We start from the raw sequence: 25,596 nt of genomic DNA on the forward strand, positions 1-25,596 counted from the left end.
AGTTTTGAAAAGTTCTTTGGAAGTTGGAAGACGCTACCCCTCTCGTACCTTTACTGAATATCGATCTCTTCATTACCACAGGGACGAAGATAATGCAAACATGGCGATCAGCTTGAAAGTAATCATCATCGGCGCAGGTAAGGGCTTCGTGATGTTCACAAAACGATCAAGGAGACGAGAAATTCCTTCGCGAGAAGCGAGCTGACAAGTTCTCCCGGGATAGGCGTGACGGGTTTGTCGCTTGCCCAGGGATTGAAGAAGGTAATTATAAGGATTCAAATCATTATCCCTTCAATAGTTGCTTTTCGATAGCCTCAGCGACTAACATAGTGAAATTCAGCAAGGGATTGATTTCGAGATCTATGAGAGAACGAGTTCCGCTGCTCGTCACCGAGACTGGGGTATCACCGTCCACTGGGCGGTAGAGTTCTTGGAGCTGTACCCGGACTACATGGCGGACAAGCTTCGTGAAGCTCAGGTCGTCACTCGCAAGAACCCCAAGCTGCAGGAGCACGTTGAATTTCACGATGGAGAAACTGGGGCCGTCTTCAAGCATATTCCGTTGGGCGCCGCGAAGCGATATAGCCAAAAGAAGGTCAGGCAGGTTCTGCTGGAAGGGATTCCCATTCAAGTACGCTTGGCCAGGGTACAAATGTATATGTCTACAGGCAGGGTTGATTGACAAACTGGTGTAGTACAACATGGAGTTCAAATCGTTCAAAGTCCTTCCCGGAGGAATCGAAGGTACCTTTGCAGATGGCACGACGACCAAAGGAACCTTCCTTGTCGCTTGCGACGGAGCACGCTCTTCGACCAGACAACTCCTCTTCGACAACAAAGAGGACGCAAAATGGAAGCGGATTCCTGGCCTCATCCTCAACAACTACTGGATGCAATACACCAAGGAACAGGCTCTGAAGGTAAGGGCAGGCCTGAGTGAGTTCATGGACATTGCTGTCCATCCCAACGGCACCTACTATGGTCTGATCCGTAAGTCACTATAATTAGCCACCCACTATGATGCCTCGAAATACTCAGACCAAGGTTTATAGCTCTCGACATCGACGACGAAAAGAGTCCGGAAGAGTGGAAGTTCCAAGTCTTCATGTCATTCGCAGCCGATTTGAAGCCCCAAGAAGACACCCCCGAAAAACGTTTCGCATTGGTCAAAGAAAAGGGCAAAGCATTCACCGAACCCTTCAGCACCGCCATTGAATACATGCCGGAGGACACGATCATCACCTGTGATCACTACGGTACCTGGGAAACCCGGCCGTGGAACTCCCACGGTGGCCGTGTCTTGCTGGCCGGAGATGGCGCTCACTCCATGACCCCACGTAGGTCTACCTTATCTTGTGACTTTGATCTGAGAGTACCGAGGGTGTTACTAAGAAATAACCGGAATATAGATCGTGCTCAAGGTGCCAACCATGCCCTGCAAGACGTCATCAACCTGGTACGCGCGTTTGGCGATTTCAAGGAAGGCAAGCTGGACGAGAAGGCGCTCGCTAACAACTACATGAAAGAGGTCGTCGACCGAGGTTCTAATGAAGTACGCATGTCGTTGAAGCAGGGTTTGGCGGCTCACGACTGGGCAAACAACAAAGACATGCCTATTGTCAAGATTGGATCGACACCGTTGCATATCCAGAACTCCTCGGTGCCGCTCCCTACCCAAGATCCGAATCAACTTTGACCGTTTCGGAGACGATAGAGGGCAGAGAACAATTTACTTGAAACTCAAGTCCTAGCTGTCTATTTCAGTACAATGAACTCGATCTGATTGATTTACGCATGAATTCTCTATAGCCCAGGATTCTGAATACGAAAGCAGTACAAAATGAGATTTCAGGCAAATAATGGGATTTCTCTGCCTCATCTGCTGACACTTCTTGTTCATATGGCGTGTGCTACTGACTACACCCCCTAACTCTCCTTCCCTCTATATCGCAACCACAGCCGTCGCCTCAACCTCAATCAAGAAACCAGGCGTAGCGAGTGCCGCCACACCGACAAGCGAGCTGGCCGGCCGATGCACAGGCTCACTCTTCTCCCCTGCGACGCCCCCACCCAGAAAATCCAGCATCACTTCAGACACGATATCGCGCTTCGAGACATCGAAATCGCAGACGAAGATCGTGACTTTGATGATGTCTTGCGGCGTGGCTCCCTTTAGGGCCAGCACGTTGGCGACATTGGCGAAGGCGTTCACGGCCTGCTCGCGGAATGTCTCTGGGAATGGTGTCCCCTGTGGTGATGAAGATGGAGGCGCCCCGACCTGGCCGGCCGTTTGGAGTAAGTATGCGGTCGGATTAACCGGGGGGATGGGGACGATGGTCAGTTCTGAGAACGGGCCGATTGGGGGTCGGTCGGACCGGTTGAGGGTGCTGACAATGGAGGGGACCATGGTGGGCGCAAGCTGGGGACGATTGTGCTTTGCGCACAGAAAGTGGTTCAATCGTTCATACAGTAGGTCTCAGGGTTCTGGACCGATAAATGTTGATTTGGCAAGAGGTAGTGTAACGAAATGCTTCGAGGATCTCCGCGATGACCGCGGGAAGCTATTGAGTTGCTTGATGATTGCTCGGTCAGATCTCGTCGAAGTCTATAGACCATTGATGCGAGTACGCTTTCGGCAGAACAATTCTAGCACCATGCAATAGGTATGCTCGATCGATCTACTGTGTGCAGCGACAGTTCTCTCGGAGGCCCGATCAATGCCGAGCACACCGAGGCTCAAACGACTATCTAGTGGTGGAAAATCACCATTGATAATGTGATTAGCGTAGAGGGTCACCAAGAGCTCCGCCAAATACCTGGTCAAATTCAGATTCGCTCGCTATCAACATATATCCTGAAGTCCCGGAGACCTACATCCAACCCACTCATCAACGTCAATAACTACAATGGCTACAAAGACTGAGACCCTGACCACGCGCAAGGCTGTCCAGACGGTCGACGGAGCCATCGAGGAGGCCACGGCACAAGTCAAAGAGCGATGCCAGAATCTAAACTCCTACCCGATGTGGACCGTCAACGACAAGATATCCAAGCTCGTGCCGAACCCGCGTGCGGTTCCGACGAAATGGACGTGGTCAGAGATGAGACAGCTCATGCTCGATACCGCCGAACTTGTACCTGAGGACATGGCAGAGCGACGAGCATTGATGATGTGCAATCCCGGTTTTGGTGAGTGCAGGGTCTTTTCTTGTACCTACGATGGCTGGTCGTAATCTGCCCCTAATCTACAAATAGGCGAGGTCAAGGGACCATCCCCTTACACCACCGACACACTCTACGCCGGTCTTCAGATGGTGCTGCCCGGAGAGACCGCGCCGGCACATCGACATATCGCCTATGCCGTGCGTTTCATCCAGGAGAGCCAGAAAGGCTTCACCTCAGTCGCAGGCCACAAGATGTACCTCGAGCATGGCGACTTGGTACTAACGCCGTCATGGCAGTGGCACTATCACGGAAATGACGGTTCAAAGCCAACCATCTGGGTCGACTGTCTCGACATCCCGCTGCAAATCTACGGGAGAACAAATTTCCTCGAGACGTACTGCACACCCACTGTGCCAGATCTGTAAGTGTGGCATTGTTCAACGCCTTCTGTCTTCGAGACCTTAGCTGTCTTACAGTTGTGGTCTTTCATCTCCTGTTTCTCTGGTAGCGGTCACGTGAGCTAACATTAATATCCCCATCAAGAGTGACCGATGAAAGCCCATTCCACTTCCAGTGGAAAAAGACTCAAAAGGCTTTGGATGCGCAAGACAGCCCTCACACCGTGTATCACTATCTGACCAACGGAAGCCCCTTTTCGAAGACCATTGCCGCCCAAGCGGAACGCATCAAGAAGGGCCAGATTGCTCGCCCACCGCGGGAAACAACCTCGTTCATCTACGTAGTCAAGCAGGGAGAAGGGAAGACGATCATCGACGCTCCCACCGGTCAGCTGACCGTCGAATGGAACGACAAGGACGTCTTCGTTATTCCTGCTTGGTCTAAGGTGACGCACGTCACTGGCGAGCGCGGCGATGTGTATCTGTTCGCCCTGACGGACCGATCGATTACGGACAACCTCGGGTTGTCGAGGACAGATTATGCGAGGGACTGATGCTGATTTTGCGTTCATCTTTGACGACATTGCCTTGAAGGTACCGTCACTGAGGCCCCTCTTGTAATGCTGATCTTTATGGCGGCTGCACTCATTTCCGTTGACGCATGGCTCTTCTGGTTTGGCGTATTAGGAAATGTGGTTGATTGGAACAATTTAAACAGTTTTCGTGATAGTAAATGGCCTTTCCCCCCTTTTTCCAGTCGCTATGCATGTGCCGTCCGTCAATATAATAAGCGTCGATTGCAAAAAAAAGGAGCATAGGGTAGACCTATCTGCAATCCTCTCAACCTATTGTATCCCATTGACAAGTTCCTCAAGATGTAAACTTCTAAGTCAAGCAGGCAAAGCCAATCCATCACCTCTACCATCGCTGCCGCCAGTCAAGACTCGTTGACCGGTCTCGTCGGTCCGAACTTTGATCGCCTGCCCTCTACCGAATCTGTTCCTTGACCAGCCCTTCAGAACCTGGACGTCATGGCCCATGGCTTGTAAAGTTGTCGCCACGGACTTGTCGATGCCCTCTTCCAAGAACAAGCTCCCGATACTGTCAAGCTTTGGGGACATGGGGTTTTCGATACAGAGTCGAGGCGCGTCTACCGCCTCCTGCGGAGTCATACCGAACACTTCCATGTTCAACAACACCTGTACGTGTCCTTGCGGCTGCATGAGCCCACCCATCACACCGAACACCGAGTGCAAGTCACGGTCGGGTCCTTGAGTGGCCAGACAAGGGATGATCGTGTGATACGGTCTCTTTCCGCCTCGATAGATATTTGGGTGGTTATCAGGTCCAAGATGAAACCCGGCCCCCCGGTTCTGAAGCGTGAATCCACAGCCTTGGGGAACGATGCCGGATCCGAATTCCATGAAGTTCGAATTCACTACGCTCATCCCATTACCGTCCTGGTCGACAACGGCAAAGACGACCGTGTCGCTACGGTTTTGCGCGGGACTCACTCCACCAAACTGTTGGCCCTTTGCGTGATTTCCCGCCTTCTCCTTGTTGAACAACTTTGCGCGCTCCGCGAGATATGGACGCGAGACCAGCTCTTCGGGCTTTACGGGACTATGCTCGGGATCCGTGACCCACCAGTTTACATCAGCAAAGGCGATCCGAAAGGCTTCGGCAACCGCATGGATGTATACGGCGGTGTTGTGATCCTCCTTCTTGAAAGTAGGTATTTGCTTCGACTTTTCGAGCTCCTCTAGGATGCCAAGGGCCATGAGAGCCACGATACCCTGTCCATTCGGGGGGTGCTCCCACAACTCGACGAACTGATCCTTCGAGGTAGATGATCCTCGAGAGCCCACGCCCTGGCCCCTGAACTGTAGTGATACTGGAACGACCTCGGAGTATCCCTGGCTGGCGTAGTCCTCGAGGTCCGACAGTTCTAGATGTGCCCCTTTTTGTTGGAGAACATCGACAATGGCTTTGGCGATTCTCCCGGTGTAGATGCCCTTCTTGCTTTCCGTGGCCAGAGTCCTGAGCGTTTTCCCAAGATGGGGATTTCGGAACACTTCCCCCGACTCAGGAGCCTTGCCGTTTGGCTTCAATAGCTCGACACCGTACGGCGACGCGCCTTTGAGTTTGGATTCTCCATTCTTCCACTAGAGTTTCGAGTCAATCTCGGCACCATCTAGTACCGGTGGCCTTCACTTACCATTGAAGCCGAGATCTCGCTTACAGGGAAGCCTCGCTCGCACAAATCGATGGCCGGCGTCAAGACTTGCTCCAAAGTCAACCTCCCACTGCCGAACCTCTCTACCGCATCAACCCATCCTGCCGCAGCTCCAGGGACCGTGACCGCCAGCGGACTGGTAAACGGGACTTTGCCCTTCGCCAGACCCAGCTCTTCCCGGACCTGTTTGAGGGTTGTGTTCTTTGCGCTTCGTCCTGAGGCGTTGAGCGCATGTACCGTCTTTGTAGCGGCATTGTAGAACAGAAAGAAGGCGTCCCCGCCAAGTCCAGTCGATGCCGGTTCGGTCACGTTCAGCGCCGCAGCTTCATGTAAGAGTTAGACCACCACTTTCTCGCGGTGTCGAAGAATGCAAGACGAACCTACAGCGACGGCAGCATCCTGGGTCCAATCAATAAACAGTACTCAAACAAAGAGCAGGCACGGGCTTCTTACTGCTGCGTTGCCCCCCAATCCCAGAATCGTTTGTCCTGCCTGTGCAGCCAGAGGTTGCGAGCACGCTACCATACCCTTCGTGCTATGGACTGCGCTGCGACGCGCTGGAAACCTTTCAAAAGGCTTGTCGCTCGATTGAAACGCCGGATACATCTTTGGCAAGGATGTTGCTACGAGCTCGAGACGCTGCTGGAAAAAAAATTGGCGACGTGAAAGGTGCAAGCGTGCTCAAGTATAATTTCGACAATGTTCTCCGTCAAGCAGCTCTGCGCAACTCCCTCGTAGAGATTTCGAATGATGCAAGTTACCCTAGGTCTCCATCATTCCTCCAGGACACACGGGCTCCGTGGAAGCCTGGGGATCCAACATACTGCATCGTGCGCGTGCCGAGCACGGCCGGTGCGTCTGCTGAGCGGTTGTTGTACCACACCGAGCCTTTGGAACGAGCCCAGCCTTGATTCGACATCGATCAGGAATCAACGTCCCTCCTCTTACAGTAGCTGGTGCCGATCAAGCCATAGGAATGGTCATCGAAGGAGCCCGGCTATCGATGCTGCGGTTTGTGGACGATATCTCGACAATGCTTTGGATGATCCTACCGCAACTCGTATGTCCTTGCCCGCCGCCGATAAGACTGACGACTATTGCCTTCTCGGTGTTCTCGGCACTCACTGACAGCCCGAGTCCAACGACACTATCCCTCGAGCGGTATGGTCGGCATGTCCAACACATTTTAGCGTGTTGCCACTCGAGATCCATGCCAGCTTCAGACTGCTTGTACCCTTTCAGACTCTTCACCCTCTCATCACCATTTGAAAATTGCAGGCAATCCTTTGCCTGGCCTGACGCATCAGTGGCGAAGCGAGGGGCCTCCGAGCAGCACGTAGAATGTCTGCGCCGACAATGATGAATAATACGTCGCCATGGTACAAGACTGCGTGCAGGACGTGCCGTGACCGAAAGGTCAAATGTTGCAAGACATTGCCATGTCAGAGATGCACCATGGCCGGCATTGTCTGTTCTTACCCGCCCCAAGCGCGAACAGTGCGACGGCCAAAGAAGGCACAAGGACGCTCCAGCTCCAAACCAGACGCCGTGCTGCTCGAGCGAATCGAAAAATTGGAAGGGCTGCTGAAAGAGCGGTCCATCCTGTGTGACAACGAGCCTGCTGATATAGTGGCGGATGAATCCAGAGGAGAACGAGACGAAAGAGTAACACAAGCTTCGGATCACTCTCCTCACGACACCGTAACTCGGCGACCACCAAATCTTCAGACGCCTGGAGATCGAGCCGCTCCAGCAATGTATCCATGCCTAGCTGCCAGCCCAGTAAATACCACCGAGCTTTCATGGAAGCCATCTGGTTACTCCCCGCCGTCCGACACCCAGCGAGACGGGCCCGCTCAACTTGCTGACGGCGATGAGTACTGGAAGCGGATTGAGGAAGAGTGTGCCAGTGAGGTTTTTCTCAAAACACCCTCAAGCAGCAAATCAGATTCCAACGTCGGCTCCTCTGGCCCAAAAAGACCCACCTTTCAACGTGCACGTACTGGAATCGCCTTCCCTTTCCCGGGGTCTGACGGCGACGTGCGACTTCCTTTACTTTCAATTCGACTGCGGCAAGTCTGCTGGAGGAGATATCTAACAAACGTCGACCCGATCCTTAAAATTCTGCACAAGTCAACAACACAGGAACTCATCCTGCGCCGAGATGAAAACACGCTCGATGCTCCGTCTCACGCTCTGGTCCAGGCTCTATGTCTTCTGGCAGTGACCTCCATGTCTGACGCCGACGTAGCCGCAAACTTCGAGAGCGACAAGGAGTCGGTGGCGCAGCACTGCGCCACCCTCACTGAGCACGCGTTGGTGTTAGCCAAGTTTCTCGAAGCACGAGACTTGAGCACGATACAAGCACTTCTACTCTTTCTCTACTACCTCAGATGCGTTCACAGCCCTCGACTCAACGCGATGTGTGGAATGGCTGTCTTTTTAGCTGTTCGCGCTGGTCTCAACCGCGACGGTGCTTCTTCAGACCTGTCCTGCTTAGAGGTAGAGCTCCGCAGGCGTACATGGTGGCAACTAGTCAACCTCGTCGACCACCCGGACGACTTCGGCCTCGACTACTTCCCTTTCAGCCTAGGGGCGGATACTCGACTGCCTCTCAATGTGAACGACGATGAATTGGAGTCCCAGGTCGTCAGCCCGGGCGAGGAACGTACCGGGTTCACGGAGTCAAGCTTCTGCCTCATGCAGTATGAGGTGACACGCACGTTCCACCAGATCAAGATGGACCGCGTTCGAGAACCTCTTGGCCGCAAATTTAGGTCAGAAGATGCCGACCAACATCTGCAGTCCTCTCGGGATCTGATGCGGAACAAGTATCTGCAGGGTAATGGGGGTATGGATGCTTCAGTCGTCGAGTACGCGGCGGACGTGATTGCAATGATACTCGCCAAACGACGCGTACTAATGTACATTTTTCCGGACCGCAACCGTCAAGGCGACCTTTTGCCTCCTGATGCTCAGGACCATCTGTTCTTACTTGCCATACATGTGTTGGAGCTCTCTCGCAAGCTCCAAACCAATCGCAACAGCGAGAGATGGCGTTGGTTGAGCGCGACCTACTTCCAATGGTCCATTGCGGCCTTTGTCGTCAGGAATCTCACAATACGTCTACCTAGCCCTGCGACAAACAGAGCTTGGCGGGTTGTCGATGGCTTGCTTGATCTCTGGCCGCCGGTAGTCCGCAATTACGCCAAATCGAATGCACTGAGAGCCTTGCTGATCGATGCCATGCGAGCTAGAGAGACACGGAATCTACGGGGCTCACACCTGTCGACTTGGTCGGACCGTGACTTGTGTTTTATTCCACCAAGCCCCCTTCGCCACCAGGCTGTCACGGAAGACAAACGAACGGAGAGCCCCAGCGGCATTGACCAACTCAAATGGGTAAACCCGCATCAAGAACCTGTGACGGGCCATGCATTGAATCAAGCCACCGGGTTTGATGGTCTTGACGCGTCTGACTTTGATGTACTTGATGAGCTTTCGTCTGGTATTGATCTTGGGTTGTTATGGTAGAAGGTGTCGGCTGCTGTCCTCCAATTTATGTACATCGGGTTGTAGGATAACACGAAAGGCATTTGCAGCACACCAATAGTATGCACGTAGATGAGAGCCAAAACGTTGCACCGGTAAGACAAGAGAGCCCGACAGACCAGACGACCTCGGCCTCGCCCACGATGTGCGCCTATCTCCAAGGCCGCTAGCTTCGGCCGTCTCGGGGGTTATCACATCGCTCGCTTTCGCTCCGCCCTGACCTACCCATGGTGTCAAAAGAGGCGTCTTTTCCATACGCCCGTGCTCAAAGCATGACGGGGGCCGACAGCTTTCGGATTGCTCCGTATCCTGCACAGGACTGGCGGTCGGGCGTCACATCACCTCAGTGTGCGCTGTTGATCTGTCGGAAGACGTCTATTTCTCTTGAGATGTTCAGACACTGTCCTTTACCCCAAGAAAAGTTCCGCGCAAAGCCTCATTGACTGTGGCCGGGCTGTAACAATGATGCTGTCGTTTACTTTACTGGCCATCGTCCTGCTGCTCACTTCTGCTTGGCGGGGATTCCAGGTCTATGTCAAGAAAGAGCGCCTTCCCAAAGTGGACTTCTTACGCATCAGCCAGAAGCCTGGAGGCAAGGCTGGAGATGCCGACGATGTGAAAGCATTTCTATCCGACAGTCTGTCTGCGATCATGAAAGGATATAATGAGGTACGCAAGGACTCCGCGCATTGTCACACATTGGATGACCCAAGACTCATCGCTTGGAACTTCGTAGTACTCGAAAAAGGGCAAACACTTTCTGTTGCGAACTCCGCGACAAGTCTACTTCATAGCTGCGCCCCGATGTCTTGAGGAGATCCGCAAAATCTCAGACAGCCAGCTAAGCCAACCCGCAGCGGCGATCACCATTTTTCAGATCAAGCATAATTTCCATGAAGCGCTCGAGAACGACAGCTACCACTTCAACGTAGTCCGAGGTAAGATGAGACAGGCTCTGGGATTCCACCTGGACAGTCTTACCAAAGAGTCCCGCCACGCGTTCGACGTCGAGATTGGAGGAAGGGAAGGCGAGTGGAACGAGTTGAACGTGTGGAACGTGACCTGCAAGATCGTCACCCGCATGGTGAACAGGATGTTGGTGGGAGAGCCACTGTGTAGGAACGAGGAGTATCTTCAGTTCTCTTGCGACATCGCACCCTCAGTGTTCGACACGGCGCTGAGGATTCGAAACTATCCGGACTTCGTGAAGACGATTATGATGTATTTCATGACTGAGCGCAAGCGCCAACAGGCGGTGGCGAACAAACATCTCCTACCTATCATCAAACAGCGAATGGCCATGTTGCAGGATCCTGCCGCGAACGAGAAGATGGACAGGCCTAATGATACGAGTGAGTCTCTCTTGATTTTAAATTGGGGCATGGCTGATGAATCGGCCTCTAGTTCAATGGCTCTTGGATATGACGCCTCCTGAGAAGAGGGATCCCGAGATCCTCATGCATAGACTGGTCCACATCAACGTCAACGCGATCCACGCCCCGGCATATACAATCACGGAGTGTATCTTCGATCTGTGCCGGCATCCTGAAATTCACGAGGAGCTCCGAACCGAAATCGCCGAGGTATTGGGCCTGCACAGAGAAGGGGGTGGTTGGAGCAAAGATAATATCGATCGTCTGCTCAAACTGGATAGCTTCATCCGCGAGTCGTCACGCTTGACGCCCATGAGTGCAATCAAAATGGAAAGATACGCGGTCCGCGACACTGTCCTCAGCGACGGGACCATGATCCCGAAGGGCACATCGATCGGCGTGATCGCACACGGTCGTCATATGGACGAAGACATCTGCCCGAATGCCACGACCTGGGATCCGTTCCGATATGCTCGCCTTCGCGAGGGCCGAAACCCTGCTGACATCGAGAACACGTTCGCGGAAGCGAGCCCGGACAACATGCTCTTCGGACTTGGAAGGCACGCATGCCCCGGCCGCCACTTCGCATCGGTTCTCTGTAAGATCTTTTTGGTTACTACGCTTGCACGTTACGACATCAAGTTCCTCGAGGGAAAGCCGCTTCCCGAAGGTCACTGGACGCAAAAGTTCCGTCACCCTGATGTCAAGGCTACTATCGGCTGGAAGCGCAGGCCGATGGAGAAGAGGTTCGCCGGCCTGGTGGACTAATTGACGGCGTTTGTGAAGTTGAACCTTGGGGTCGGAGAAGTCTCACTAAATACAGTTTCACGGTTGGATAATGATTGAGGTCCAATCGCATACAGTAGATATGGTCAAGCAGATACTCGATCGGTCTACGTACGAAACTAGCCAACAATCTCTAGCCGACACCACGGTGTCTTTGGCTTTAGATGATACCGTTCTGCATACGGAGAAAACTATTTAGTCGCACTATCGCAAACCGCATCACCGTACGGCAGGCGAGAAGCAGAGGTGCAAAACACCCTTTGGTCGCGTAATCCACCGCATCGAATGGTCTCTCCTGTCCAGGATCACACAGTTTGGCAGACATGCTGCTGGATCGTTCTTGCAAGACAGGTAGAGTGGCCTTCTCTTCCTAATGGCATCAAGCGCCCAACACGGTCGAATGTGGTCCACATTTTGGCCGGGCGGTGTAAGACTGAGAACTGTCAAGTTGATAGAGGATATTTGTCTCTCTTCAGATATTTATATACCTATCTGTCCCTTCAGCGATTCCTTTCCTGTCTATATAGACATTTGGCCTGTGTCTAGAGAGCCATTCCTGAACGTTTCCTGGCAACCTCATTCATGACGATGCCGTCCTGATCAAATAGTCGTCATGGCAGTTTGGCCTGTGCTCAGTCGATCTGAGCAAGTTACGGGATCGCAAGTTGCTCTGTGCGGCTGTCTATCAGACGGCTAGCCTCGTGGCCTGATATTCGATATCTGGCACACAGGCGGAAACAATGGCACTTCGCAGCTTCAGAGCTTGACGCTTACCGATCTGCTCGCTGAGCTGAGAAGCTCTTCGTGACCTCTACGGACCTCCCATTGAACTGGGGCGAGGCTACTAGCCATGGGCATCAACTCGTACGGCGGTGGGTATGGTCTCTTCTCAACGCGCACACTCAACTAGGGGAAGTCCTCTCTGTTGGTAACTTGGTTGCTTGTGTATTGTATGAAAGATAGTCCCCCAGAACTATATAAGAAGAATCATAGTCTAGGGTCGGCGCCCCAGCCAATCATAACGCTATCCACCACTTCCAACTTCTCCCATTACACCATCTTATCTAGGAGTTCTGCCTACGTCCGTAGTCCTCGTGCGTCGGCAACTTGAGCGCTACGGCGGTTTTTCCTTTCTCCCCCACATTGTGACAGGCCATAAACCTTTGGCCCCGCGTCGACCTTTTCCCACGTTCCGGAAATCTTACCTAGGCCTTCAATTCTACCCGATGAAAGTATTCACTCCAGTCCTCCAAATGTTACCGGACGACCGTCCAGTCAACTTCGCTTCCTGGGAAACGCTGAGTGATCATCTGTACATCGGCTACCACATCACTTTAGAGTGTCCTACACTTTAGTATCACCTTCCACTAGATAGGGTAGCACAGATAGACTGGACGAGTCATCAGTATAAGTCTTATATGGATCCCAGTCCTCTTTGCCATGAAGGACAATCTTGTCGGTTTTAAGCGCCACCGAGGGCCTACGGCCTAAGATTAATAGAGGTAGTAGATGTGACGAACTCTGGTAGAAGTGTTGGGTCTGCCTCATTGCTCGAGGGAGCTCCCTAATGGGGGTGTTCTCTGACTATCGTAAATGTCGAAGGTATTAAAGTCATCATGTTCACGCCTCGTAGCCATGGCGTTATTCCGAGTCGACTCAAGAAGGACGCATGAGGGATAAAGTGCTATCGTGTCGCAGTCTATAGTATAAAGAAATCAGCAGCTCGGCGAATTTTCCACCCTCGGCCGACACCCAAGATCCTATGCCACACTTATGTATCTTTTGCTTTTCATGCATGGGTTTTCAGCCGCGACTATTCAGGCCCCTAGGATAAATGATTCTTAAGATTCTTGACTGTAGGCCCGACGCCTTTACGGCGGACACCGCCAGATATCGCGCTCTAATAAAAAAAACCTCTTCGCAGGGGCACATTAGCTTCAGCAGAAAATATGTAGATATAGAAGGCGACGGGAGCCAGTGTCTTGGATGTTTGCAGAGCTACAGGGTTATCTGGCTCATATCGTGAAGGGAAGCTTAACCGGAAACGCGTTTCTGTCTTGACAAATCGGGTACGTAAAGGGTGACCCAGCACCCTCTCGATTCTCAATCCTTATTCGAGGTTCCATCTCAATTCACATCACCTTCAATAACGTCTTCAATACTCGATCAGGGGCAATGGGCAAGGTCTACTAACGTAGAATGGTACAGAGGGTGTAGGGAAATGTCTATAAGCTCTATCCTTCCCTAGAAAGCAGCCAACCATGCAGCGTCCTCCGACACCCACTGCAAACAATCATTGTACCGTCGCGGTGACATAACTTTCGGGGCAATCAAAGTGTCCACGGCTGAACAGCTCGCGAAATCGGTCTGGCCGATTCAACTCAAGGAGCTATTTCCCCAGGCTGGTGTGTTACGATAGCAGAAAACGCACCGAGAACCCCGACAAACCCGAGCGGGAGCAATTTCTTATGGCGTTGTGATCTAGTCTCTGATAGGTCGACAAAGACCATCTTGCTCGTATCCTGGAAGGATCGGCGCTATACCAAACTACTTCAGGACGGACCGACTGTTGCCACAGAGGCCCGCCAAAGATTACATTCGTGTATCGTTATCCGCCGTGCCTGGGCCATTGATACGAGTACAAGCTCTAGGAAGCAAGCTGGGAGCGGGGAAGTCATCTTGACTGGTTGCTCAACCAACCACAAGTCTGTCTTTTATCATACGCTCTTACGGTACTATAACCGCCCCCTCTTGGACATTGATTATATATACCTGTGTGAGTATCTACACATCAGCACGGCACGCGACTCTAAGCTCGGCAGATACCACCTTGGACATCGCCTCACGCTTTCTTGGAAAGAGCCTTCACAATGTTCGACAAGAAGACACTGGACGAGTCCACCGACGTGGCGATTGTGCCAGTGCTATCTGGCAATGGCTCTTATGCCAATGGGACCATCGACAAAATCGAGGACGATCCTGCAAATCAAGTGTTCTTCGGCAGCTCTATCACGGATTCCTACCGTCTCAAGTCCGAGCTCGTCGGCCAGTGTATGGAACAGATTGGGATGGGTCGGTTCCAATGGGGCTTGTTCGTTGTCTGCGGTATCGCTGGAATGGTCGACAACTTGTGAGTCGAGAACCTGTAATTTCCCCGAAGCAGCCTTTCTGATGGACATTGTCAGCTGGACGCAAGGTATCGGCACCATCCAGCCTGTCGTAGTGCGCGAATTCTCCGATGTAAGTCGCGTCACCTTCAGCTCTATCGCCTTCTATGCAGGGTTGATCGTTGGTGCGTCCTTCTGGGGCATCTCTTCCGATTTCATGGGGCGAAAACCTGCCTTCAACATGACCGTTCTGTTTGGCGGTGTTTTTGCGCTGGCGGTCGGTAGCGTAAACCATTTCGTGGGCTTCTGCGTTATCTGGTCCATCATCGGAACCGCCGCAGGTGGGAACGTTCCTGTCGACAATATGCTCTTCCTCGAGTACCTGCCAGGATCACATCAATACCTCTTGACCGCCCTGGCAGTGTGGTGGCTCTTTGGCCAGCTTGTGGTCTCTCTTGTCGGCTGGGGCTTCATCGCAAGCTATACTTGTTCAGCTGAGGCGACGCCCGCGACGTGCACCAAAGGGGAAAACGTGGGATGGTATGCTCCCTGATACTTACTTTGCTTGGGTCGGCGCAAGTACTGACCGCCCAATTATAGGAGATATATCATGTTCACTCTTGGCGCCATAACAGTTGCTTTCGTGTTCCTCCGCATCCTCTTATTCAAGATTCCCGAATCTCCGCGCTATCTTTTGTCGAAGAATCGTGACGCCGAGGCCGTCGAAGCCGTCAACTACGTGGCGCGCTTCAATCGCAAGCCTGAGCCTCTGACGCTAGCCATGCTTCAGCAGATCGACCACAGTCTCGGCATTGCCAGCCAAACCACGGATGGTCGCAAGGGCCTCACAAGGAAGCAGATCCTGAAGGAAAATCTTGCCGACTTCAAGACCGCCAACGTCCGAAGACTGTTTGCCACCCGGAGACTCGGCCAACACACTACTATCATCTGGCTCATCTGGCTCACCATCGGCATCGCGTACCCGCTCTACTTCAACTTCCTACCCACCTACCTCTCCCAGAAGTTTGTCGACAACTCCTATTCCTCTCTGGATACCACGTACCGCAACTACTGCATTACTTCAGCTGTTGGAATGGCCGCACCACCATTGGCAGCCATGCTCATCCAAACACGCTTTGGCCGACGGTACATTATGGGCATCTCATCCGTCGCTACGGGTGCCTTGCTCTTCGCTTACACGGCGGCTAGGTCGCCCGCGGCCAGCTTGGCTTTCACTTGTGTGTCCGGCTTCGTGGGAAATTTTGGTTAGGCCCCTTCTGCTCTTGCATTGACTTGGCCAAGTCTTTGGCATACTCTTTCATTTTTCTTTGCTGCACATGACTAACCAACTACGCACCCATAGAATACGGCATCCTATTTGCCTACACTCCCGAGTCATTTCCAGCACCCCATCGAGGACTGGCATGCGGTCTCGCCTCCACGCTGCAGCGCATCGGCGGTCTCTGCGCCGCTCTGATCGGCACCTACACCAACTTCACCACCGTGCCGATATACGTCGCGGCCGCCATGTGGATTGGTGTCGGACTCGCCTCATTCGTGCTGCCTTTCGAGACCCATCATCACGCTGCCATTTAAAGGGGTTGCGGGCCCGATAATCGTTTAAAACTTGGCTAAGATCTGTACGAGCAAAACTGAGCGGCTATAGGAAATGAGGCTTGGCGCGCACGAAGCAAAAGGTAACACTCTTTGTCTCCTTCGTTTTCAATTATCTAACAGACGCAGCCAGGTCTCTCTGTCGTTTGATTATTTGGCAAGCAGCCATGTAAATCCCTTCGTGCGAAGGGAGCTCGCAAGACGCCGAAGACGGAGCTCAGGGGCGGTCGGGCGGGGTGGGCTCCACCGCCTCTCGTAATATTTGAATAGCCTCCTCGAGATCTTCCATCCTTCCCATCTGCTCAAATCGGCTCTGAAGCTCGTACCCAAGATTATTCAGTCTCCCTACCAGGTCGGGATGGCTGCCTAAATTATCTTGGGAGCAAGTTTAGGAGCCGATTCGAGCGGACAGAAAAGTCGGAAGATTTCGATGAGGCTATTCAGACAGCACGACGGGCAATGAAGGTCATCCAGCCCGACCATCCCGACCCGGTTGGCAGCCTAAATAATCTTGGGAACATGCTTCAGAGACGATCCGAGCACCCAGAATCAGATCACCTCACCCCGCCCATTTTGGAATGATTCTAAGAAGGCTAGTTAATTGTTGACAGGGTCGCGAGAGCACCATTGGGCCAAACCACCTGAGACGCTAGACGCTTCACCAACTGCGTAGAACTGCCTCAACCTCGTTGTTCCTGCAGACCTGTGATAGGATGGCGACGGAATAGGAGGTTTCAGGAATGCTCTTGTGGCTACAGGCCGATGTATATATAAACAGGCAGAGTCTCTCTGAATAGCCAGGAGGACAGAACATAATCAACCAGACAGGTCCACAACTCAACCTTCGTACAACATACTGACTCCTTTCCTTTCCTGGACATCACGTGACATCACAGTCTGGCCCCTCCAGGCCGCTTTATTCGGTTGACCTTCCTTCCACATGGTTCAGGCCCCGCCTGGCGTCCGCATGTAAGGCTGTGCCCAACACCGAATCGGGGGTGAGAGAACTCTTCTTCTTTGTCAAGAGTTGAGTCGTTGTTAATAGGACTACGTGAATAGAAAAAGAATTAGCTAGCTTAGCTCTTAGTCACCTACCGCGTAGCGTAAGTCCTAATACGAGGCCAGTTTCATCCATATTATTGGTATTCGCTGATAGAATTGAATGTCGCTCTTCGACTAGCCGCAAGTCTTCAAACTATGCCTCCAATGTCTCTGGGGTTGTGCAATTGGCGCGCTTCGAGCAGATCTTTTTACCTACCTTGGAACGTAGATTAGGATGCCGTTTAAGAAATTGCGATATCCAATTATAACCAACACTGTTATGGCCATCAGATGTCTTGCTAACAAGGCGGGCTAGTTCTCGCGCTGTAGAGAAGGTCGGAGGGTGTCCTGTCGCTTCGAGATCAAGAATCCATCTATTTAATAGTATCTCTTGCGTATTCGACAGTAATTATTGCGATCCATGTGAAAAAGGTCTCGATTGAGTGGTACCTTTGAGTCTGCGACTTAACGTGGAATAGTCAACATCATTCACCGGGGCGGCAGACCGAATAGAGGGATATCGATGTGATTGATAGTCGTCGATGGCCGTTAGCATTCTAGCCTCTCGACTGGCGTCCATTTGATCAATTCAGCTAGGTGGTTGTTGAGTGGTTGAAAGGTTGAGAGCATATGGGTTAGTGGGGTGAAAAAGCGCGTTGCTTTGACAGGTTGGCGGATTTAATGGCGAGGAGGTGCTCAAAGTACTGAGTGCCGATTAGGAAGCCCTACTGGACTGAAAGCGCCTTGTTGCGACTGACAAATACAAGTTGCTAAGAACCAGAAGTCCCCCGCCAGGCACACTAACAGGGATCCACATCTGCACGCTCGTCTCAATGCACGCAACAGATCTATACAGGATTTCTAGACTGGCGCGTCTTGCTGCCTCTATATCTCTCCAGGGGGCAATATACAAGATCAAAATCCTGGCAGGAATGGCAAAAGTGGAGCCGCCGCTTGCAGACGGCGCCTCGTTCAGCGCCGTTGTCTCCTTACGACGTCTATGTACGCCATGAGTACCAAGGCTGTTGCGCTACGAGTCTCTCTGTTGCCTCCGAACCGGCCAGAAGCTCTCGATATGACGCAGGACGGTATCGACGAGCTTCAGCGAAGGACAGTCTCAGCTGAGACAGAGATGGTTACTTGCGCCTCATGATTGCAGCCCCGGAGGCAGCAGCCCCCCCGGCTGGAGCCCTTGTTTGCCCATATATACTCCGCAGGGAGGCTTCACTTGTAAACCATCTACTCAACAGATGGTATCTAATCTGCGAAAGAAGGACGGCGTATCGATCTTCTTTCCAGACCAATGACCTCCACGAACTTCATGTTGCTGACAACGCTAAACGCAACATTGGGAAACTCAACAACTACAACCTCGCGAGCCGTCTGTTCACTTTCTCCACACGCAAGAGCCATCAGCACTGTCCTCGCCGCCTTCGTAGGCTCCGTTATCGGCGGCATCTCCGACAGCTACTTCACGGCTTTTTATACCACATGGATCTCCGGGATAGCCTCGCTACGAATCTTGGTCGTCAGCGTATGGGCTATCATCGAAGTTCTTCAAGGCAATCCTCTCAAAGGTGATGACCAATTTCACAATTTTTATGGGCAGATTCCCGGCTTGGGGAAACTCGGGAATGGATTTGGTGGCACCCGAGCTTTCGACGACCCTTTCTTCCGCAAGGGTGCGGAGGCGCATGATCCCGCCTTCCTGGGGTGATTGGGATGGCTATGGTCGGCGGCCTCCTAGCCTGTCGTGCAGACTCTGTGACTGATCGAGCATTGGGATCAGACGTCAGGCGGCCTCGGGATTGTTCGGGTCCTTGGTGTCTCAGTCACGGCGCTGCCATTGACGATGGACACTCGCGCTCGATATGGTGCTGCGCTGGGCAACAAGATTGGGATGTGGAGCGAGCTGGTCTTCAACTTCATAACAGCCGCCGGCTGCTTGCTACTGGGAGTTATTGACAGCATTGAGTCAGTCCTTGGAGCGACGGAAGTTCTCGTCCCGATATTCGTGGTCGTGTTGTTTGTCGTGTTCATGCTCGTCTGGACATATGCAAGCCTCGCCTTTGCCACGTCCCACGACGAAGCCAGGTCCGTAAACAATATCGGTCAATTTCTCCGATGGTTGGCCTTCGGAGCGTTTGGTGGATTGGCTACCGCTACGCCGGCATTTATCCTCCTTCAGAATGCCCGAACACACCTGGGTCCAACCTTGGAGCCTATATGAAATGTGAATCAGTTGCGCTGCGGCAGAAGGTTGTTTTTGTCCTTACCTGAACACTTAGGCCGTGAACGTCCAAACCAGTCGATATCTCCGAGCGCGCTTGGAATATATTCAAACGATTCCCCGAGGACCTTTGTAACTGTGTCTGGGTAGGGCCGAGGGACGTCGCATTCTGAATGCAGGTCCGGAAGCATCCCAGAGATCGTTACACCTTGATCATTTCTATCCCCTTGATCCTTTTCCAGTGGCTCAACGCGTTGCGGCTTAGCCCGAGGGAGGGCGAACGCCCGTTTTTGACATTACCCCTTCAATGTCCATGTCTCTATACACCGTTCACTGCCAAATTTCGTCAAACAATGAGTTCTTCCGTCTCATTCTGTCTTGCCTTCACTGCGTGGACGTATAAACCATTTCCTCCCCTTGCAAGTACCCACGGAGACTTTCAGTATTGTTGTTTGGTTCATTTCAACCCCTTTCTTTCCTTCATAGAGCATGTCTTTGGTGAAAGCTCGAAGGTTGTCAGTCTCTGGTATTCCCCACTACCCAACGGAGATTTTCACCTTTGACACCATGGCTACAGGAAGAGAACTAAGCGTAAACCCAGCGCCGCCGCCTGAGCCCCCGTAATAAATCCATGACCAAGATGGTGCTTGTTGAGGCTGATATAGGACCGTCAGGAAAATTGTGGGTGTCTGTCTCGAAGTTAATGAACTGATTACCGCATATGCTACATTCATATCATTCGGTAGTTCGGTGCCAAATTGATAGATGCATGGAGCGCGGATCAGATCAGAGGGTCGTCCCAGTGTTACTGTCGACCCCATTTAGAACATTGGAGTCTTTTCGTTCCTCTTTCTAGGCACATTTGGTTCTTGTCTCGTCGTCTTTCCATATCACTCCTTTCTCTAATTAGCGAGTCATTCTTGTACAACAATATCAGATTCATCGGAACGCTTTAACTTCTTCTACCACCATAGTTCTATCCTAGGGTCTAGTCAGACCCTCATTCTGCCATTCGGGGCCTGGCTTGGATCTCGGGTGGCGTTTGTGTGTTAATGATATTGAATCCCACTGTACAAAAGCCAGGACTAAAATATCAGTCTGTGATATCCACGACTCCCGGCACGTGCCGTTGCCGGCAGAAGCAGCATGGTCAACACAGCTATCCTTTTCATCTGTGACGAGTCTCTTGAACTGGCCAGAGCCAGGGCCTGCAGAATCTCGGCATCCTTCTCGACCTCTATTGCCAGGGTCCTCTGTAAGAGCTCCGGCCAAAACTTGTGGATTTGTGATCCATGTCACCAACACATTCCAAGAACAGAGCTTACCCCTACCTGTTGTAGTTGAATATCCACCCGACCCATGAGACGTTCCCGATTGTGCAGGTATTCCTTGCATTCGACGTTAGTATACCCCCAGAATCCGAAGAAGTCCGCCGAAGCTGAAGCAGTAGATTGATTGCGCCAAGTTTTCTGGATGCGTAGCACCTTCTCGAGCCCTTCATGACAACCCACTTCGAGATCAGTCACGAAAGTCGAGAGGCCGCTTGTCATCACAGCATGCTACCCGACTAATGTCTTGCACTGTGTTCAGCGGTCAGATCCTGCATGTCCCTGACCTGTAGTCCCTGGATCCTCAGAGTTTCGCTCGCGATAGAGAAAATCATCCACTAGGCCAAAATCAGATTGAGCCGCCTTGATGTTTTTGGCGCAGACGTTACGCTGCCTCGAAGTATGTTAGCGCAATGTCAATATAGAAGAGTTGGAAGAAGGTGCGGGTGTTCTCCGCACGGATAAAGGCTGTTCAACATGCGCAGAAGCTTGCAGTTCTCAGTACTTTCGCACCTCAAGCCCAAAGTCCCCTGTGTGAGTCGTTGTTGAGCGTCATACGTGAGAGCCATACTAGTGAAGTAGTCGTCACACCGGGAATGAGACATATCATTCCTATAACTTAGGCGGGTGACTTGAGACATCGGGCAGGCCTAGGTGTCTCACCTATGTGACGATAGTCCATGGCCTCGAAGATGGTAACGGGAACTCCTTGCCTGCGAGCAAGAACAAGTGCATTCCGACCGGGCAGCGCAAACACTGCAGAAACTCTGTCGAACAAGTTTTGGTCCTCCGAGGGGAAGCCAATGCTTGATGCCGAATTCGCCCACGGAAGGATTAACAGCCTCAGGCCGCAGACAACCTCAGCGGCGGGTTGAACTTCGAGGTCTTACAGCCATTGTTTTACTCGCTGGCGAGATCCAGCTCTTTCCCATGAAACTGAAGGTGTGCCATTCTATTCTATTGTTACTTGTTAGCTTTTCTTACATGGATTGCTTGCACCGCCTTTAGATGGCCTTCCCCTCATCTTTCATGAACCCTCGAACTTCATATCTGTTGGGTTTCGAAAACGGCAGCCTATTAGGCAAGCAAACCCAACGAAAAGGTAAGTACAATATCGGGTGTTCTTTGACTATAGATTTACTAGTCAGGAAGCCGATCACTTGAAGGACTGAACACGACCAAAGAGCTCATCAGACAGATATACATATGCTCTTATCCTGCTCCTGGCGTCTGACGATTTACGACACGTTGCAGAAGACCATTTGGTGTGATCATGCGCCCTGCACCTGCATCTGCCGCTTGTATCGGGGTGACCAACCTTGTTGCTTGTCGACTCTACCTCGGCGCCGTATTGGTCCTAGAAGTCCATCACGAGAGGAGATTTGTGAGAGAATGCTGCGTCCTCAGGCTCAGTCTAGACCCTTTAGATCCAACCGAACCTCTCCAAATTCAGGTTCTGCTTGTAAGTGCCGTGGGGAGGAAACCGTAAATCAACCTCACCGGTCTCGGGATGGATATCATCGACACCGAGGTGTGAACTCGAGGGCTCTTTGCCGTGTTGGCAGATTATCCAAAGATATTGAACATACAACCGGCGAGTGCCAGTTGCGCGTAGAACTCTACATATGTATGCGTTCAGTTTGGCACCGAAACAGTAAATTCTACTGAACGACATGAGTTTGGCCAAGCGGTCATTACAGCAGCAACTAGTACGCGCTGAGGCTCAGATGTTCTCCTGCCAAGGCAAAAGACATCTGCCGGTGGAAGCTGAATTCCAGGGCAAATGCCCTGTTTGTCAAAATCTAGATGAGAGTGTGCTTCGAATAATAGCTGGGAAGGAGTTCCACATTCGTCAAGATGCAGACCAAAGAATCGACCAAAATGCAAGTTGTCCAGCTGTGTTCAATGTCATTGGAAACTTTGATTAAGTCACAAGCTATCAACTCAATGCACAACTCTATCCTAACTCAGATATCGCGTTGGGACCTCAATATACCAACCCCCTGCTGTACTGACAGACTCTACAGCTCACTAATGATGGTAGGTTCTGTTGCGCGAAAGGGCATTGCCATCGCCCCACAGACACTGCCCATCATCTCAGACAGAAGGAGTAACATAAAGCAACAGATGAATTGACCAAAAGGACAACACAAGCCGAAATAGACATGAAAAGATCACACAAAACAGGATTGCAAGAATGGCCATTTCCCTCCTTCCTTTAGATGGCGCGTAGTCTTCTTGCAAGAAGCAGACTCATCATGACAAACACGCCGATACCCCCAAGGATGCCAAAGAACCAATACAGTCCCTCGGTGTTTTTGCCAGGGACGTTGACGTTCATGCCAAAGAGACCTGTGATGAGGTTCATGGGCACCAGGATGGTCGCCAAAACCGTAATCTTTGCCAAATTCTTGTTGGTGTGGTTGCCCTTCAAGATGTTGTCCACGTTGAGCTGGGCTAGGTAATTTGCATGCGAGCGGGAGAGCATCTTCTCCACGTGCCCCAAGTTCGACATCATCGTCACGACGTGATCTTGGATATCGCCCAGGTACAGTCCAATATCACCACGAGGCGTCATCTGGTATTGGTCGTTGCAGCGCTTTGCAAAACCCTTGATGACGTCTGCCTTCCCACCCAGCAACCGCATCATGTTAAGAACGCGCTTACGACATTCGCCAATCTGCCGCAGAAGAGCCAGAAAGTCGTCCTCCCGAGCGATAAATACTTGGTCCTCAATGTTCTCGGATTCTTGCTCCGCATCGCGAATGATGGGCGCAAAGGAGTCAACAATATCGTCAATCATGGCGTAACAGATGTAATCCGGACCGAGGGAAAGGAAATCACCAAGCTTGGCGATGCGCTTCCGCACGTTCTTCGGATGTGGGTTAGGGCTGTAGCTGAAGCTCAGAACTCCATCACCGCAGACGACAATATAGACGTGAATTGGATCGAGAAAGTCTTCGTGGCCCCTGTCCATGTTGAATGACCTGAAACAGACAAAGTAGTACTGTGAAAACAACTCCACCTTCTCGCGAGCCTCTTGGGTCTCGATATCTTCCTGGGTGAGGCGATGGATCTTGAAGGCCCTGCAAAGGACAGCAAGCTCGGCTCTGGTGGGGTTGAGAACGTCTAGCCACCAAACACCACCATCAGGTCCGACCTCGAAAAGATCACGGAACGTGGTACCATCGGCAACAAAATCACCCAATTTCTTGGCACGCTGGCCTTGGGTCAATTCAGAGGTAAACAAGAAGAATCTGTCAATGGGTTCTGGAGCAGCATGCCTTGGTCTGATTATGACCTCCTCTTCCGATGAGGATTGACCGTTGTTCGAATCGTGCTGCGTAATCGGTTTCTCATAAAAACATTCGCCGTTGAGGATGGCATTGGGAGCTTCAGCGTGGCCGACATGTTGGTTCCGGAGATCCACAAAGGCCCGGCTGTCAGTCGAAGCCTCGGTAACCTGGTCGTCCGGAATCTTGCCTTGTGCACAGAGAGCGACAAATTCCTCGAGTTCCTCAAAATCGATCTTGTATGTCTTTCCAGGTTCTTCGTCGGTGGGGAAGGTCACATCCTCGCTGAGGTCCTTGTCGGTCCGCTGGGTAAGAGCAGGAGGAATGCTGATGTTACTCAGGGTTGGACGTCTTTGGTTGGTGCCATTCGAGTAGGCGCGATTACGGAAAGTCTCTAGGGCTGAGGATGTATGGCTTTCAGCAGTGTTGGCGCGTTGTCGTCGACGTGGCTCGGCGAAGGCTTCAATGGAGTTGGCTGGTGACGTTGATCGGGAGGACGAGCTCTCCCGTGAACGGTCATTTCTGGGAAGACGAGTACGACCCTCCCGATTGTTCGTGAATCTCCTAACATGAAGAGATGGACGTCTGAGACTGCTTTGTGGACCGTCGAATTCCACATCGCTCTTGTCATCATCTTCGATGGCATTCTCAAAGTCTCGAGTGATTGGGTGCCTCTCCTGTTCGCGTGTCTTTAGCAGTGCATTGTCAACAGACATTAGGTCCCGTTCTTCGGTAGCGCTTGGCCTCGGCCTGGGAACTTGTAGCTCAACCGCTGGCACGGCCAGGGCAACATGTGCGGGATGGACACCCAAATTGCTTCGGTGGTCGTCCAGCTCCGGGGCTGGAGTGCTATAGCGGCTGTCCATCTTTTCTTCAGGCGACGAATCAGAGGCTGACATTTTGAGCGGAACTCCCTCCTGTCAAAGACTCCAACGGCCTTGCTTGCACTGTACCCAGTGCTGCTAATGCGCTGATTATGCCACTTTGTGGGATGTGATGGCGAAGAGTCGCCAACCAGACAATAAGGTGCTTCAAGGTATCCGAACAGCCCAACCCGTCTCTCTTTTCAAATAATCAATAGCGGTAGTCCCCCAGGCCAGGTACGGCCAGGGACTGTGTTGAAGCTCCGAAGGGCCAGTTACGGGGGTCGGGTTGTAGCGCCAGTGAAGACCATGCAGGAAGTGCCTAGCAAAGGGCGAATGAAGGAGAAGACTGTAGAGCCCGCCAACTTGAAGGCTGTAGGGGAGTTAACGTCGCTGTCGAGCGCCAGGGTGGAAGGTTCGCAGCAGTGATAGGAAAGACTGCGAAACAGCCTTCCTATGCTTTTCGATGCTCGAGGTATGGGATTCTGGGTGAGTAGAGGGAGACAAAGACTCGGACAGACAGATCGGCCAGTCCAAGGAGTCAAGGTCGGGAGTGGATAGGTAGGCGGATGAATAGAGAGGTAGAGAGAGAGGGGGATTGTCGGAGGTG

The 25,596-nt window shown here is 52.1% G+C and overlaps 10 protein-coding genes across 10 annotated transcripts; 7 read left to right on the plus strand and 3 right to left on the minus strand.

Annotated features, from left to right (window-relative positions):
- Nucleotides 1–100: 100 nt before the first annotated feature.
- Nucleotides 101–1,696, plus strand: Z519_02615 (uncharacterized protein; the record flags this gene model as incomplete). Its single annotated transcript, XM_016760371.1, has 6 exons — nt 101–137; nt 224–261; nt 341–631; nt 696–990; nt 1,053–1,337; nt 1,410–1,696. The coding sequence occupies 6 exons, from the start codon at nt 101–103 to the stop codon at nt 1,694–1,696; spliced, it is 1,233 nt and encodes a 410-aa protein (XP_016623892.1).
- Nucleotides 1,697–1,942: 246 nt separating this feature from the next.
- On the minus strand, nt 1,943–2,407 carry Z519_02616 (uncharacterized protein; the record flags this gene model as incomplete). The annotated part of the gene is made up of 1 exon (XM_016760372.1): nt 1,943–2,407. One exon carries the CDS (start codon nt 2,405–2,407, stop codon nt 1,943–1,945), a length of 465 nt encoding a protein of 154 aa, XP_016623893.1.
- Nucleotides 2,408–2,906: 499 nt separating this feature from the next.
- Nucleotides 2,907–4,117, plus strand: Z519_02617 (uncharacterized protein; the record flags this gene model as incomplete). The annotated part of the gene is made up of 3 exons (XM_016760373.1): nt 2,907–3,189; nt 3,256–3,586; nt 3,709–4,117. 3 exons carry the CDS (start codon nt 2,907–2,909, stop codon nt 4,115–4,117), a joined length of 1,023 nt encoding a protein of 340 aa, XP_016623894.1.
- Nucleotides 4,118–4,453: 336 nt separating this feature from the next.
- On the minus strand, nt 4,454–6,405 carry Z519_02618 (gamma-glutamyltransferase; the record flags this gene model as incomplete). Its single annotated transcript, XM_016760374.1, has 4 exons — nt 4,454–5,728; nt 5,782–6,122; nt 6,180–6,198; nt 6,253–6,405. 4 exons carry the CDS (start codon nt 6,403–6,405, stop codon nt 4,454–4,456), a joined length of 1,788 nt encoding a protein of 595 aa, XP_016623895.1.
- An 849-nt stretch (nt 6,406–7,254) lies between these two features.
- Z519_02619 (uncharacterized protein) lies at nt 7,255–9,333 on the plus strand (the record flags this gene model as incomplete). Its single annotated transcript, XM_016760375.1, has 1 exon — nt 7,255–9,333. The coding sequence occupies one exon, from the start codon at nt 7,255–7,257 to the stop codon at nt 9,331–9,333; it is 2,079 nt and encodes a 692-aa protein (XP_016623896.1).
- Nucleotides 9,334–9,813: 480 nt separating this feature from the next.
- Z519_02620 (uncharacterized protein) lies at nt 9,814–11,492 on the plus strand (the record flags this gene model as incomplete). Its single annotated transcript, XM_016760376.1, has 3 exons — nt 9,814–10,020; nt 10,088–10,703; nt 10,756–11,492. 3 exons carry the CDS (start codon nt 9,814–9,816, stop codon nt 11,490–11,492), a joined length of 1,560 nt encoding a protein of 519 aa, XP_016623897.1.
- Nucleotides 11,493–14,380: 2,888 nt separating this feature from the next.
- Z519_02621 (uncharacterized protein) lies at nt 14,381–16,213 on the plus strand (the record flags this gene model as incomplete). The annotated part of the gene is made up of 4 exons (XM_016760377.1): nt 14,381–14,640; nt 14,696–15,157; nt 15,218–15,882; nt 15,981–16,213. 4 exons carry the CDS (start codon nt 14,381–14,383, stop codon nt 16,211–16,213), a joined length of 1,620 nt encoding a protein of 539 aa, XP_016623898.1.
- Nucleotides 16,214–18,575: 2,362 nt separating this feature from the next.
- Nucleotides 18,576–18,989, plus strand: Z519_02622 (uncharacterized protein; the record flags this gene model as incomplete). Its single annotated transcript, XM_016760378.1, has 1 exon — nt 18,576–18,989. One exon carries the CDS (start codon nt 18,576–18,578, stop codon nt 18,987–18,989), a length of 414 nt encoding a protein of 137 aa, XP_016623899.1.
- A 135-nt stretch (nt 18,990–19,124) lies between these two features.
- Nucleotides 19,125–19,502, plus strand: Z519_02623 (uncharacterized protein; the record flags this gene model as incomplete). Its single annotated transcript, XM_016760379.1, has 1 exon — nt 19,125–19,502. The coding sequence occupies one exon, from the start codon at nt 19,125–19,127 to the stop codon at nt 19,500–19,502; it is 378 nt and encodes a 125-aa protein (XP_016623900.1).
- Nucleotides 19,503–23,048: 3,546 nt separating this feature from the next.
- Nucleotides 23,049–25,022, minus strand: Z519_02624 (uncharacterized protein; the record flags this gene model as incomplete). Its single annotated transcript, XM_016760380.1, has 1 exon — nt 23,049–25,022. One exon carries the CDS (start codon nt 25,020–25,022, stop codon nt 23,049–23,051), a length of 1,974 nt encoding a protein of 657 aa, XP_016623901.1.
- Between the last annotated feature and the right edge of the window lie 574 nt (nt 25,023–25,596).

Source organism: Cladophialophora bantiana (genome assembly GCF_000835475.1).
Source record: "Cladophialophora bantiana CBS 173.52 unplaced genomic scaffold supercont1.3, whole genome shotgun sequence".
NCBI classification, from domain to species: Eukaryota; Fungi; Ascomycota; class Eurotiomycetes; order Chaetothyriales; family Herpotrichiellaceae; genus Cladophialophora; species Cladophialophora bantiana.